The sequence below is a fragment of the Malaclemys terrapin genome, chromosome 21, assembly GCF_027887155.1.
Source record: "Malaclemys terrapin pileata isolate rMalTer1 chromosome 21, rMalTer1.hap1, whole genome shotgun sequence".
Taxonomy (NCBI): domain Eukaryota; kingdom Metazoa; phylum Chordata; order Testudines; family Emydidae; genus Malaclemys; species Malaclemys terrapin.
In genome coordinates, this window is record NC_071525.1 from 19,913,976 (window position 1) to 19,926,957 (window position 12,982).

At 59.2% G+C, this 12,982-nt stretch overlaps 1 protein-coding gene across 2 annotated transcripts; it reads right to left on the reverse strand.

Annotated features, from left to right (window-relative positions):
• Nucleotides 1-1,544: 1,544 nt before the first annotated feature.
• On the reverse strand, nt 1,545-9,794 carry LOC128827288 (persulfide dioxygenase ETHE1, mitochondrial-like). 2 transcript variants are annotated; one of them, XM_054011145.1, is made up of 7 exons: nt 9,622-9,794; nt 4,543-4,687; nt 3,808-3,956; nt 3,292-3,421; nt 2,773-2,862; nt 2,478-2,594; nt 1,545-2,293 (listed from the first exon to the last, which is right to left on the reverse strand). In XM_054011145.1, the coding sequence occupies exons 1-7, from the start codon at nt 9,760-9,762 to the stop codon at nt 2,241-2,243; spliced, it is 825 nt and encodes a 274-aa protein (XP_053867120.1). In that variant the 5' UTR covers nt 9,763-9,794; the 3' UTR covers nt 1,545-2,240. The 2 variants fall into 2 exon arrangements, with proteins under 2 accessions (XP_053867120.1, XP_053867121.1); XM_054011146.1 differs by lacking the exon at nt 9,622-9,794 and adding an exon at nt 5,512-5,640.
• Nucleotides 9,795-12,982: the final 3,188 nt, after the last annotated feature.

Below are 12,982 nucleotides of genomic sequence, written 5' to 3' on the forward strand. Positions count from 1 at the left end.
GTTCGTCACATAGGGTTGGAAAGGTTTCCCCAGGGATGGAAAGGTTTGTCAGGGTCCACAATTAACCTGTGTTAATTGCTTTGAGATCCAGGGCTGGACGCAACCGCAGAGAAGGCTGCTGGAGCAGCTCGGGGAGATGGTGCCAGGCTCCCTACTGCGGGGGGAATTCTGCGCCAAAAATCCAAAAAGTTCTGCGGACAACGTTGTAACCCACTGTGCATTTTGTCAGAATAATCCCATATCATCCCCTCACTTTCAACTATTTTGGTAATTTATTGCAAAATCAATGTCAGCGAGTCTGTCTGTAACGACACAGATGATCCCCCAGGAGCAGAAAGGGACAGGAACTCGGGGAGGGGGGAATAGGTGCCCCCCACCCTCCTGAAATGGCACCCCTGGCCAAGGCTCCCCACGGCTTCCCCACAGCTGCTTGGGTCAGCCCCACGCCTCCCCGGGTCAGGCGCAGTGACATGGACAAGGGGCGCACATGGGGGCTGCCTCCCAATGGGGAGCACAGGCCCCTGGCTGCACAGAGGTTGGGGGGATTACCCTGCAGCCCCCTGACACAGACTCGGCAGTGCACCCGACACAGCAGAAGGGCCTGCTTCTCTGCAGCGGGCACACTGCAAGAGCGAGTGAGAGGGACAGTGTGGCACGCACACCCAGCCCCAGTGGTGATTTACATCCCCCCGGCTGCTCCCAGCACGCCTGCTGCCGGGGAAGAGCGCATGGCCCCTCGCGTTCCTTCCACAGCAGAATCTCATATTCTGCAGGGAAAGAAAAAAAATCTGGGGGGACCCAAATTCTGCATATGCGCAATGGTGCACAATTGCCCAAGGAGTGTCTCACAGCTGCTGGCTGGCTGGCTAAGGTGTCCACCACCCCTTATTTACCCAGACTCCCCTCTTGGTAGCCGAGAAGGGAGCCCTTTTATAGGCCTGTTTCCTTCCCAGCATGCCTCGCTGCCCAGCTTACAACACCCATCAACCCTGGGGACTACATCTCCCACAATTCCTTTCTGCCAGGGCTGCAGCCTTAAAGGGGCAGCACCCCTTATTGGAGGGGGTGTCTGGGGCTGGCTCTATCCCAGCCCCATGGAGTTCACCAGGCAGAAAGACCTTTCCCACTCCAGTTGGGACAGAGCCCTGCCAGCATTGCACCTGGCTCTGGGGTGGTGTCCAGCTGGCTGGGCCTGTTTGCAGGGGTCAGGGTGGGGGGTTCCCTTTTTCAAGCAGTGGGGGCTCTGGCCAGGGCTTACCCCTCCCTGGAGAGGAAGGAAAGGAAAAGGAAACTATCACGCCGAGAGGAAGGGTGGGAGGGTGAGTTCAGGTCTCGGGAGTGGGGGAAAGGGATGGAAGCCGATTCTCCTTCCCTCTTGCCCAAGACCACGGGCAGGCTCCTGCTGCTGTTCCTGGGGCGGGAGGCAAGGGGGTCTGGGCCCCCTGGGGTATATGGGGGGAGAGCAAATCCAGGGAACAGGCTGGGAAAAGTGAGGGAGCAGCACCCTCTGGTGGGTAACCACCTTGGGAGGCACACTCGATTCCAATAGGTCCAACACAACTTTATTCTCGCGGCAGCGGTTCGTTTCCAACCCCCCCACGACTAAGCCACATTCACAGACAGGGCCCCCCCCCCCAGCTCTCCCTGCCCAGAGGGGGAGCCCGCTCCCAGCTCTAGGCCCGGAGGTGCTGACGCCCCGCGGAGCAGAGACTGAGACAGTCCAGCTAGTGCAAACAGAGTGGATGGGAAGCAGGGCCCGCCCCGGCACCCTGTCATTCAAATGTAGACTATGGGGGTCTGGGGCCTCTCTCATACCCCAACGGCGGCTGCCGGGGTTCCCTGCTGTCTGCACACCACGCTCAGGGAACAGGGGGGGGCCTTTGCTCCCCTGGGGAGGCTCATGGGATGCTCCCACCCCACAGTGAATGCAGAGGAAGGTGCAAACTCCCTAACGCCAAACTGGGGGGGGGGCAGAGGAATTGATGGGGACGTTGCAGCAGGGGAAGGGAAGCTGCCATGGTTGAAGATCATTAACCCCCTCCCCACTTAAGGGATGCGCCCTCCCCCTCAGGACCCCAAAGAGGGAGGCCCCATATTTTGCTTAAGGGGGGGACCCAAGTGAGAGTCAGGGACAGCCAAAGGACCTTCCATCATCATAAGGGTCAATGAGAGGGTGTGGCTTATGATGAAGTGGGTGTGGCTTAACACGAGGGGCGTGGCATTGGAGAAAGAGGGCGGGGCTAAATCGCTGCATCCTGTATCCCACACTTGAGGTTCGCTGGGACAGCAAAATCTGCAGAGGATGAAAAAACAGACATGTTAGTCAGAGTGATGGGGCCCTGGCCTCGGCTACACCCCACGCCGGCCCTCAGCTGGGATAAAACCTATCCTCCCCGCCCCCCGCTCTAACCCCTGGACCCCCCCACTCCCCTCCCAGCCTCAGGAGAGAACCCAGGCATCCGGGCTCCCAGCCTCACCAATTTGTTGGGGTTGAGGAAGGTTCAAGTTGTTCATCAGCTGGACAAAGGCCTCGCAGCTCTGGGTCAGTCGGGGGTTCAGGGTCCTCTCTTCCTCCACTGTCGACACCGTCTGGCCTGCAGGGGGCGCCAGGGGGTGGGTGAGATAGCACACCAGCAAAGGGAGCCCCCACCCAGCTCCCTGGAGCACAGCGCCCCCTAGCGCCGGGCTGGGGCATTGGGGCCAGCCCTGACTGCCCCTACTGAGCCCCGCTCCCTGCTGCACAGCGCCCCCTAGCGCCGCGCTCGGACTCACCCGTGTAGTCGTGGGCGGGGTAGATCAGACAGTCTCCGGGGAGCGTGAAGATTTTCTCGTGCACGGAGCGGTACAGGGTCTCCGGGGAGCCTGGGGGACGGAGAGAAGTGGGGCCTGGTTACCACACAGTGGGAGACGCAGCCAATCCCCTGGCATGGCACCCCAGCAACCCCTGCAACTGCCTGGCCAAAGCTCCCTGGCATGGCACCCCTATCATCACCCCAGCACCCACTGCCATCACCGTGGCAACCAGCAGCCATGTTCCCCAGGGCTATGGCGACTAGGAGGTGAACCCAGAGATGCTCCCTCCATCCCCATGGCAATCACCAATCATGTCCTACAGATAACACCCCCCCACACACACACACACCTCACCATGGCACTTCCAGGTCATGCCCAGCGGTTGTCACCATCGCCATGGCAGCCACCATCATATCCAAGGGATGCACCCTCCTGTCCCCAGGGTAACCATTCACTACCCCTCCAAGAAACCCCCACCCCACCCCAGCTCGCCCTCACCCTGCTGGAAGTCGGTGCGGCCACAGCCCCGGATCAGCAGGGCGTCCCCGGTGAAGGCCATGGTCCTGTCCCTGAGCACGTAGGTCAGGCAGCCGTCCGTGTGTCCGGGGGTGGAGCGGGCTTCCAGGGCCTACAGACAGGGGGAGTCAGCGACATGACCCTCCGTGGGACCCAGGATTCCCCCCTGTTCTAACCACTAGACCCCACTCCCCTCCCAGAGCCGGGGAGAGAACCCAGGAGTCCTGGCTCCCCACCCACCCTGCTCTGACCCACTAGACCCCACTCCCCTCCCAGAGCCGGGGAGAGAGCCCAGGAGTCCTGGCTCACAACTCCCCTGTTCTGACCCCACTCAGCTCCCAGGGCTGGAGAGCAACCCAGGAGTCTGAGCTCCCAATACACCCCTCCCCCCCACTCACACGCTCTAATCACGAGACACACACACCCCCCCCAGCCCTCCCAGAGCCGGGAGAGAACCCAGGAGTCCGGGCTCCCAGCCCCAGTGCCCAGGTGACTTACGAAGGCCCCGAATTCCAGGGCGTGGCCCTCGCGGATGAGGATGTCGGCCAAGGCCCCGCTGTCCCGGGAGATCACACTGCGGCAGCCGGGCAGCATCTTCTTCAGCAGCCCGGTGCCCGTGATGTGGTCGGCGTGGCAGTGGGTGTTGGCTGCGCGGAGCAGAACCAGGGATTTACAGACGAGAACCCGACCTGTTCCCACCCCGCCGAGCCAGCCAGTCCCTCCTCTGGGGCTGGATCGGGGCCGGTGCCCCCTAGAGGGGAAAGGCCCCGTTCTCCATCCCCGGAGCCAGCCAGTCCCTGCCCTGGGGCCGGATCGGGGCCGGTGCCCCCTAGAGGGGAAAGGCCCGATGCCCCGTTCTCCATCCCCCGAGCCAGCCAGACCCTGCCCTGGGGCCGGATCGGGGCCAGTGCCCCCTAGAGGGGAAAGGCCCCGTTCCCCGTTCTCCATCCCCGGAGCCAGCCAGTCCCTGCCCTGGGGCCGGATCGGGGCCGGTGCTCCTAGAGGGGAAAGGCCCCGTTCTCCATCCCCGGAGCCAGCCAGACCCTGCCCTGGGGCCGGATCGGGGCCGGTGCCCCCTAGAGGGGAAAGGCCCCGTTCTCCACCCGCCTAGCCAGCCAGTCCCTGCCCTGGAGCCGGATCGGGGCCGGTGCCCCCTACAGGGGAAAGGCCCTGACCCCATTCCCTTCCACAACGAGACTGTCCCCATCCCGACCCCCTGGGAGCTGCTCTCACCTGCATACAGTAAGTTGAGGCCCAGCTCCCTCACTAGCTCCGCGTCCCGCTGGGCCGTCTCCAGAACCGGGTCGATCAGAACCGCCTCCTTGGTCTTCAGGTCCGCGAGCAGGTAGGTGTAGGTGCAGCTCACGGGCTCAAAGAGCTGTGGAGGGGAGATCCAGTGAGCACCGGCGGGGAGTGGGGAGCCAGGACTCCTGGGTTCTACCCATGGTTCGGGTGCTATCCCTCCTGCCCCTCCTTCCCAATCAGTCATTCCCAGCTCCAGGCTCCCCGCCAAGGGCTGCCGTTTGAGGGCTCGATGCCAAGGCAGCCAGGTGACTGGCCTGCCACCCGCCTGGCCTGGGATGGGAAACCAGCGATCAGCTGGCCTGGGAGCAGACAGGAAGCCAGAAGTCCTGTAGGCAGGGCGGGGAAGTTACAGCACCACGGATCAGATCAGACCAGCAATAAGGAGGGCTGGGCTTTCCTGACTGCCAGAGCATGTCCTTCTGGGCAGAGAACCCAGGAGTCCTGGCTCACAGCCCCGCCCCCCTGCTCGAACCACCAGCCGGTACACCCCTCCCAGAGCCGGGGAGAGAACCCAGGAGTCCTGGCTCCCAGACCCCCCTGCTCTCACCATCAGACCCCGCTCCCCTCCCAGAGCTGGGGAGAGAACCCGGGAGTCCTGGCTCCCAGCCCCCACTCCCCTCCCCTCCCAGAGCTGGGGAGAGAACCCAGGAGTCCTGACTCCCAGCCCCCCCTGCTCTAACCACCAGCCCCCACTCCCCTCCCCTCCCAGAGCTGGGGAGAGAACCCAGGAGTCCTGGCTCCCAGCCCCCTGCTCTGAGCCCCTAGACCCCGCTCCCCTCCCAGAGCCGGGGAGGGAACCCAGGAGTCCCGGCTCCCAGCCCCCCCTGCTCTGAGCCCCTAGACCCCGCTCCCCTCCCCGAGCCGGGGAGAGAACCCAGGAGTCCGGGCCCGGCTCACCTGCCGGAAGAGCAGCCCCTGGCGCTGGGCGCGGCGGGTGCAGTAGGGTCGCAGGGGCAGGGCCCGCCGGGCAGCGGCCGCGGCCGCGGCCGGGCAGCTCCGGGACAGCCACATGCCGGGATCGCGGGGGCTGCGCTGGTGCCCGCGGCGGGGACGGACCCTTTAAATGCCAGGGGTTGGGGAGGACGGGAGGGGGCGGGGACAGGGAGCCCGGAGCCCTTAAAGGGACAGCTGCACATAGGGGGGAGCTGGGGCCGGGGACACAGAGCTGCCTCTGACATACTAGGGAGGAAGGGTAACACCCACACAGACACAACACACACTAGAGAAGATGAACCCAAACAGATACACACCGATACACACACACACTAGGGAAGGGTAACAGATACACACACTAGGGAAGGTTCATACAAGCGGATACCCTTCCCTCGTGTGTGTAACACCCACACAGACACACACCTGCATAGAGATATGGAGTGCCACACATGTACACGCGGCGATATAACTGCACACAGGGTTCCAGATATACACACACGTCCCTCTCACAGACACGCACACACTCCCTGGAATACAATTATACACACAGCAGCCCTGGCACATGCTCACACACACACACAGATAGAGATACAATTCAACACACACTGGGTTACACACATACCCAGAGTCCCCCCTCTGTCTCACAATGCACACAGGGTTACACTTACACACACAGCCACTCTGGGCTACAGTCACGCTGGCATACCCCAGGTGCACCAAGAACAAGACACAAGCACTCACAGGCCAGCCTCTTTGGAAACACACACTTACACACAGTAAAGAGTTACCCCCTGCAACCTGTTAGTTGCACTGGTTTGTTATTGTAGGGTCTTCCAAGAACATTAGCAAACACATGGAAGAGGGTATAACGCTGGGCCCACAGCCACAGATCAAGACCCCTTTAAATATGCAAATGAAGGCCACAATCCCCCATACACATCCTATCCTGATTGGTCCATTCTGCAGGACAGCTCCAGGGCTGGTAGTTTCATTTCCTGTTCATCTTATTAACCCTCCAAATACCAAATATAGGGGAGGCCGCATCACCTAGTGGAAAGAGAGCGGGGGGAGGGGGTGTTGGAGCCAGGACTCCTGGGTTCTCTCCCCGGCTCTGGGAGGGGAGTGGGGTCTAGTGGTTAGAGCAGGGGGGCTGGGAGCCAGGACTCCTGGGTTCTGTCCCCAGCTCTGGGAGGGGAGTGGGGTCTAGTGGTTAGAGCGGGGGGGGGGGGGGGGGGGGGGCTGGGAGCCAGGACTCCTGGGTTCTCTCCCCGGCTCTGGGAGGGGAGTGAGATCTAGTGGTTAGAGCAGGGCGGGCGCAGTCCACGAGGACCAGGGGACTTTGACTGTCGGGCTGGTCTCTGCCCTTTGCCAAAGAAGCAGCTGAGATTAACCCTTCACCTGCCTGCCCTTTCCTCCAGACATGTGCCCCTGCCAGGCAGCCCAGGTGGGAGAGGGTTAGAAACCCAGGGAGCAGTTCAGCGCCCCAGATGCGGATACAAGGGGTTAAAGAAGGGGGTGGGTGGGAAGAAGTGACGTCATTGTTTATAGTCTTGGCCATATGGACTTCGTCCCCAGGGCACAAGTCAGGACTCCCAGCCCAGCCCCCAGATAGTAGTACTGGGTGTGAGCTCCAGTCATTAAAGGGGTGTGGCAGGGCTGGGAGCCAGGACTCCTGGGTTCTCTAGAGATGAGCACATACTGTGCAGGCCGGTTGCCTGTTGGGTCCCCGGGGGTGTGACACAATCATTCCCTGCTGGCTGCGCTGTGGTTACCAGGCCTGGGCTGGCTTGGGGCAGGGGATGATTTTGGGGCCCCGGGAACAGGCTGGGAATGTGCCATCTGGGTGCAGGGCAGGGGAGACGGAGCCGCTGGGTGCGAAGAGATGGTAACGCCTGCTGGGCTGTCAGGGGTGATTGTATCTGGGAGGGGGAGATTTACCAACCGGCAACTGATGCCATGATGGAGAGGGGGAGGGAAAGGAACAGAGCCAAGGAGTCCTGGCTCTCAGCTACATCTGTTCTAACCACTAGACCCCACTCCCCTCCCAGAGCCAGGGAGAGAACCCAGGCGTCCTGGGTCCATCCCCGCCTTTGCCCTTGCGGTGTAGTTACAGTAGCGCTGAACTCTGCCCTCTTTTCGGCTGTTGTGGATGGTGACAGTTGCCGCAGGCAGAATTATCACCCCCCTGCCCTCTCGGGGACCCCCTCCCCCCAATGGAGTCCCCCCATCTCACTAAGGAAGTACTGGTCACTGGCCAGCCAGGCGCCTCCTCCAGCCTCGGCCTGATCTCTAGGATTTCACCTAATCGCTCCCCTGCTTCCAATCCTGCGGTTTTTTGCTTTTCAAGCAGCCGAGTGGTTTGTTGAGTGGCTGAGTAGCTCTAATGGGTTAGAGCCGGGGGCCAAGACTCCTGGGTTCTCTCCCTGGCTCTGGGAGGGGAGCAGAATCTAATGGGTTTGAGCAGGGGTGGGGTGTAGGGAGTTAACCCGTCTCTTCTCCCCTTGCCACAGGATGTTTTCCTTATTTATCTGCTCCATCGACGATTTTTTTCTACAGAAATTAAAATAAAATATAGAGGCAAAGCCACTGAGCTCAGGGAGACCCTACAATAATAAGCCAGCGGGTGTAGTGCCAGTACTCAGGGCAGACCCTATAATGAACAGCATGCACACTCACCCAGAGCTCATAAGCAACCCGACAGTAATAACCCTAGACTATGCAGTCCAAGATCTCCAGAGAGACCCTACAATAAACAAACGAGTGTGCGTAGCCCCAGAACTCTGGAGAGAGCCAACAATGCATTAGTGTCTGTAGCCCCAGTGCACATGAGGGACCCTCCAGTAAACAAACATGCCAGTGCAGCACCAGAGCTCACAGGAGACCCTACAATAAACAACCCAGAGACCCTAATAAACCAACCCCGTGTGCCTGGGAGGGGAGACCAAGCCTGGAACTGCCTGCTGCTGAGAGCTGCGGGGGGGGAAGAGACGCATAGAAAGAACAGCCACAGCGCGTTTGCCCGATGAAATTTGTCCCTCACCCCTCGCCATAGACATCAGCCCGAGCTGGTGAGAGAAACCAAGTGGGCGCGCTCAGGGGAGTCATGACGCGGCCCCGTGCGGGCACTTGGTACAGCCGAGTGCTCGCTCCCTGCTCCTGGCCCCTCCCAGCGGCTAGGTTGATTCGGTCGCGTCCGGCAGCGGCTCCTCCCTTCTCCCCCTCCCTTCATGGTGGATTCGGCTGCGTCCGCCCCCTGGGGATTCCCCCCCCCCCCCCCCCCCACTGAGCCTCCTGCATTGTCCCCTCCCCATGCTGTGTCAGGACGCCTGGGTTCTCTCCCTGGCTCTGCGAGGGGAGTGGGGACTAGGGGTCTGGGAGCCAGGACTCCTGGGTTCTTTCTCTGGCTCTGGGTGGGGGGTGGGAGAGGCTGGGAGCCAGGACGCCTGGGTTCTCTCTGTGGCACCAAGAAGGGAGTGGGGGCTGGGAGCCAGGACGCCTGGGTTCTCTCCCTGGCACCGGGAGGGGAGTGGGGTCTAGTGGTTAGAGCCACTGGCGGCAGGGGGGTTGGGAATCAAGTCCCAGAGGCAGGAATAGAACCTAGAAGTCCTGACTCCTTGGCAATTACCCACAGGCCACCCTCCCCTGCTGCTGCTGGAAATAGAACCCAGGCGTCCTAGGGGGCACACAGGCCTGTATAAGTGTGAACCTCCCCTCTTATGAAACAGGGCTCAGCCACCTTGTCGGGGAGCTGGGAGCCTGCACGCCCGGGCTGACAAATAGAAAACTCTGGGGAAATTAAATGCAAAAGACTCCAGTTAGCGCTTCCTTACAGGGCTGGGCTATTCAATGCCCCTCAGCTTATCCCACCGCTACCACCAGCTCTGCCCTGAAAGCCTCAGACACGGGATTTTCCCTTCGCCCCTCTGCACGTCCCAAACCAACCAGAGCCAGGGCTCTTGATGGCCCGCCGGTCCTGCGCCCTTTAGAGTGGGATCCCCGCGGAGAAAGCTGCCCATCTACATACGTCTGTCCCATCTTCCTTACCCTCATTTCTCAGAATTAAAGGGTTAATACCTCCCATCTCCGGCCAATGGGCTGGTTTCTCTCCCTCTTTTGCTGTCTGCCCCAGTTTTCTTTTCCGGCCTCTCTGGATGAGAGAAAATTCAGGGACCAGGTAGGTACCAGGTCTCCGGAGGGAAGCAGCAAATATTCCATCGGCCAGGCCAGGCTGTTGGAGAGTGAAGGAGAGGGTCCTGAATTGGGAGGAGCAGATATTGGGTGTTTGACGATAGCACCTAAAGGTGCTGTTCAAGATAGGAAACGAGATCAAGGCTCCCACTACGCCGGGCGCTGCCCAGACCCCAACCGAGATCAGGGCCCCTGGTATATAGGGTCTGTACGTGGGGCTGGATCTATGGGAATTCTGTGGGGCTGGAACAGGGGCTGGGGGCTCCCCCAGGTACCCAGGGGGGTCTCTAGCCGGGTCCCCCTGACTCTGGCCCCATGCACTGCCCTGACACGGCCCCGCACCCTGCAGCTGCCTGTGCTGCGCCCATCACCCCGGGCCAGGGGGTCTGAGGCGAGGCCCAGGGACCAGCTGGAGAAGGGCAGAGACCAGCGGCTGGGGCAGGCCAGGGATGGGGGGGGACACAGGTGAGCAGGGGGATTGGGACAGGTGAGCACAGAGGATGGGGACAAGTGGGTGGGAGATTGGGACAAGTGAGCGGGGGATGGGGACAGGTGAGCAGGGGGTTGGGAGACAGGTGAGCACAGGGGATGGGGGACAGGTGGGTGGGAGATGGGGACAGGTGAGCCCAGGGGATAGGGACAGATGGGGGACAGGTGAGCACATGGGATGGGGAACAGGTGAGTCGGGGATTGGGAGACAAGTGGGCAGGAGATGGGGACAGGTGAGCAGGGGGTTGGGAGACAGGTGAGCACAGGGGATGGGGGACAGGTGGGTGGGAGATGGGGACAGGTGAGCCCAGGGGATAGGGACAGGTGAGCACATGGGATGGGGAACAGGAGAGTCGGGGATTGGGAGACAAGTGGGCAGGAGATGGGGACAGGTGAGTGGGGGGATGGGGACAGGTGAGCAGGGGATGGGGTATAGGGGGATGGCTGGAGGTATAGGGGGCTGGGGGGCTGGTCCCAGAGGGACGATGGCCGAGTGTAACTCAAGGGTCGGTTTTGGCCCCGTTTGTATTTTGGGCGCGGTGTCAATGGGGCCAGAGCCCCAGCGGGCAGGAACTGGCTGTCGCTCTGTGGACGTTCCCCATCTCATTCACACCAGGGCCTTTCCCCCGTGTAAATCCCATCGCCCCGATCTTGGCCTGAATCCAGCCCCCGAGACTGGATTTCTGCTTGTTGGGCCCAAATCCCGCCCAGAGGACAAAATTCCAGCCGCTGCTGGTGAGATGCAGGCAGGCTGGATTATTGGTGCATGACAGTGAGGTGACACCAGCGAGACGCCCGAGCGCCAGCACCATGTGGATTGGGAGGAATGGGAGACCATCAATAATCATCAAATGCCATCATTCACTGCAAGGCCCAGGTATCACTGTGCGTCTGTGCAGCACCCGGCCCGATGGGGCCCCGAGCTTGGTCAGGTCTGGGCAGCACCTGGCCCGACAGGGCCCCAAATCTCAGTTGGGGTCTAGGCAGCGCCCGGCGCGATGGGGCCCTGATCTCGGCTGGGGTCTAGGCAGCGCCCGGCGCGATGGGGCCCTGATCTCGGCTGGGGTCTGGGCAGCGCCCGGCGCGAAGGGGCCCTGATCTCAATCGGGGTCTGTGTTTATTGTCATACAATCTCTAATTTATAATATTATGTTAACCAACAATATGGTAAAAAGCAACAGAGGGTCCTGTGGCACCTTTAAGACTAACAGAAGTATTGGGAGCATAAGCTTTCGTGGGTAAGAACCTCACTTAAGTAATGGACCATTACTTGATTCTGAAGAAGTGAGGTTCTTACCCACGAAAGCTTATGCTCCCAATACTTCTGTTAGTCTTAAAGGTGCCACAGGACCCTTTGTTGCTTTTTACAGATTCAGACTAACACGGCTACCCCTCTGATACTCAACAATATGGTAATACTTCTAAATGATATAATTAATTATTAATATTTTAAATGAGAGATTGAACAATAATTTATATTATAAATACATTATTAGTAATTATTTATTATAAATTAAAGATTGTATATCATATGTTAATAAACAATTTTTATAATAATTAAGCATAACTAAATGATAACTACTATTTATCATTTATAACACTTTATATCATAAATGATAAATTAGTATTATAAATTAGGGACTATATATTAACACTACTTTATATTATAAATGAGAAATTCGTCATTATTTATTAAGTATTAGAAATTCGGGACTATATATTATATATTAAAATACTTTATGTTCTAAATGATAGCCTTACTATTAAGGTAAGCTTTTGTTACTATTTTTAGTAAAAGTCAGGGACAGGTCACGGCTTCCGTGAATTTTCCTTTTTTGCCCGTGACCTGTCCCTGACTTTTACTAAAAATATCCCAAACCAAAATAGGGATTGGTGTGGCCCACACCGCCCGATGCAGGGCAGCTGCACCAGGGCTGCGGGGTACCCCTGCCACCCACGGCTCAGGGGTTTCCCCGCTGCAGCCGGGAGCTGCAGGGGCCGCCAGAGGCAGTGGAGGTACCCCACAGCTCTCTGGCCCCACGGGCAGCGGGGGACCCCACAGCTTCCGACCACCGCAGGCTGAAGTCACGGATTCCATGACTAAATCAGTCTTAATGATTAATAATTATCAATCGTTAATTGTAAATTAGCACTGGTATACTCACTCTGTATTAAACCACCCATCGTACTTTCTATTAGATGATAAACGCTTGATTCTTCTCCTCGCCTTCAGCCTGTCTCTCTGGGACTAGCTGGTCTCCATTCCCATCTGTCTTGGAGCAGTTCCTGAGACGCTGCTGTTCACCAAACCCCAGCTAGCGTTGGGTCTCTTCTAACCCGGCTTTTACCCGCCACAGCTAACGTAAATCCCCCATTTCCTGCTGTTCTTCCAATCTTCTTCCCCCCTGGTCAACCGTCCAAGCTGGATCTCCTCCACGCTTCTAGAATTGGTGCCAGCTTCATCCTTCCCCGAATTCGTTTGTTCCGAGCACGGTTCGGCCTTGTTACTCCCAGGGTCCAGTTGAATGGGTTTATTCCCACTCTCTGCACAATCTACTCCAGTCGCTTCCTCCGTCCCCAGCGTTCGGAGCCATACCCGCTGCAGGCCCGATTACCGACTCCTAGTTCTGGCTTGGCACTGTGCGGGTGAGCCTCCTCCCACGGATCACGCCTCACCCCTTTCTTTATGTACTCGGGCCCCTTTCTTGCTCTGCTTCTAAGATCCTTGCAGAGTTCCCCATTTTCCTGCTGCGGGGAA

Coding starts and splice junctions, on each gene's coding strand:
- LOC128827288 (XM_054011145.1), bottom strand. CDS start 9,762: ATGGAATATTTGCTGCTTCCCTCCGGAGACCTGGTACCTACCTGGTCC. Junction 3,422..3,807: donor CCCTGGAATTCGGGGCCTTC/GTAAGTCACCTG, acceptor CCCTGTCTGTAG/GCCCTGGAAGCCCGCTCCAC. Junction 2,863..3,291: donor CCGCACCGACTTCCAGCAGG/GTGAGGGCGAGC, acceptor TCCGTCCCCCAG/GCTCCCCGGAGACCCTGTAC.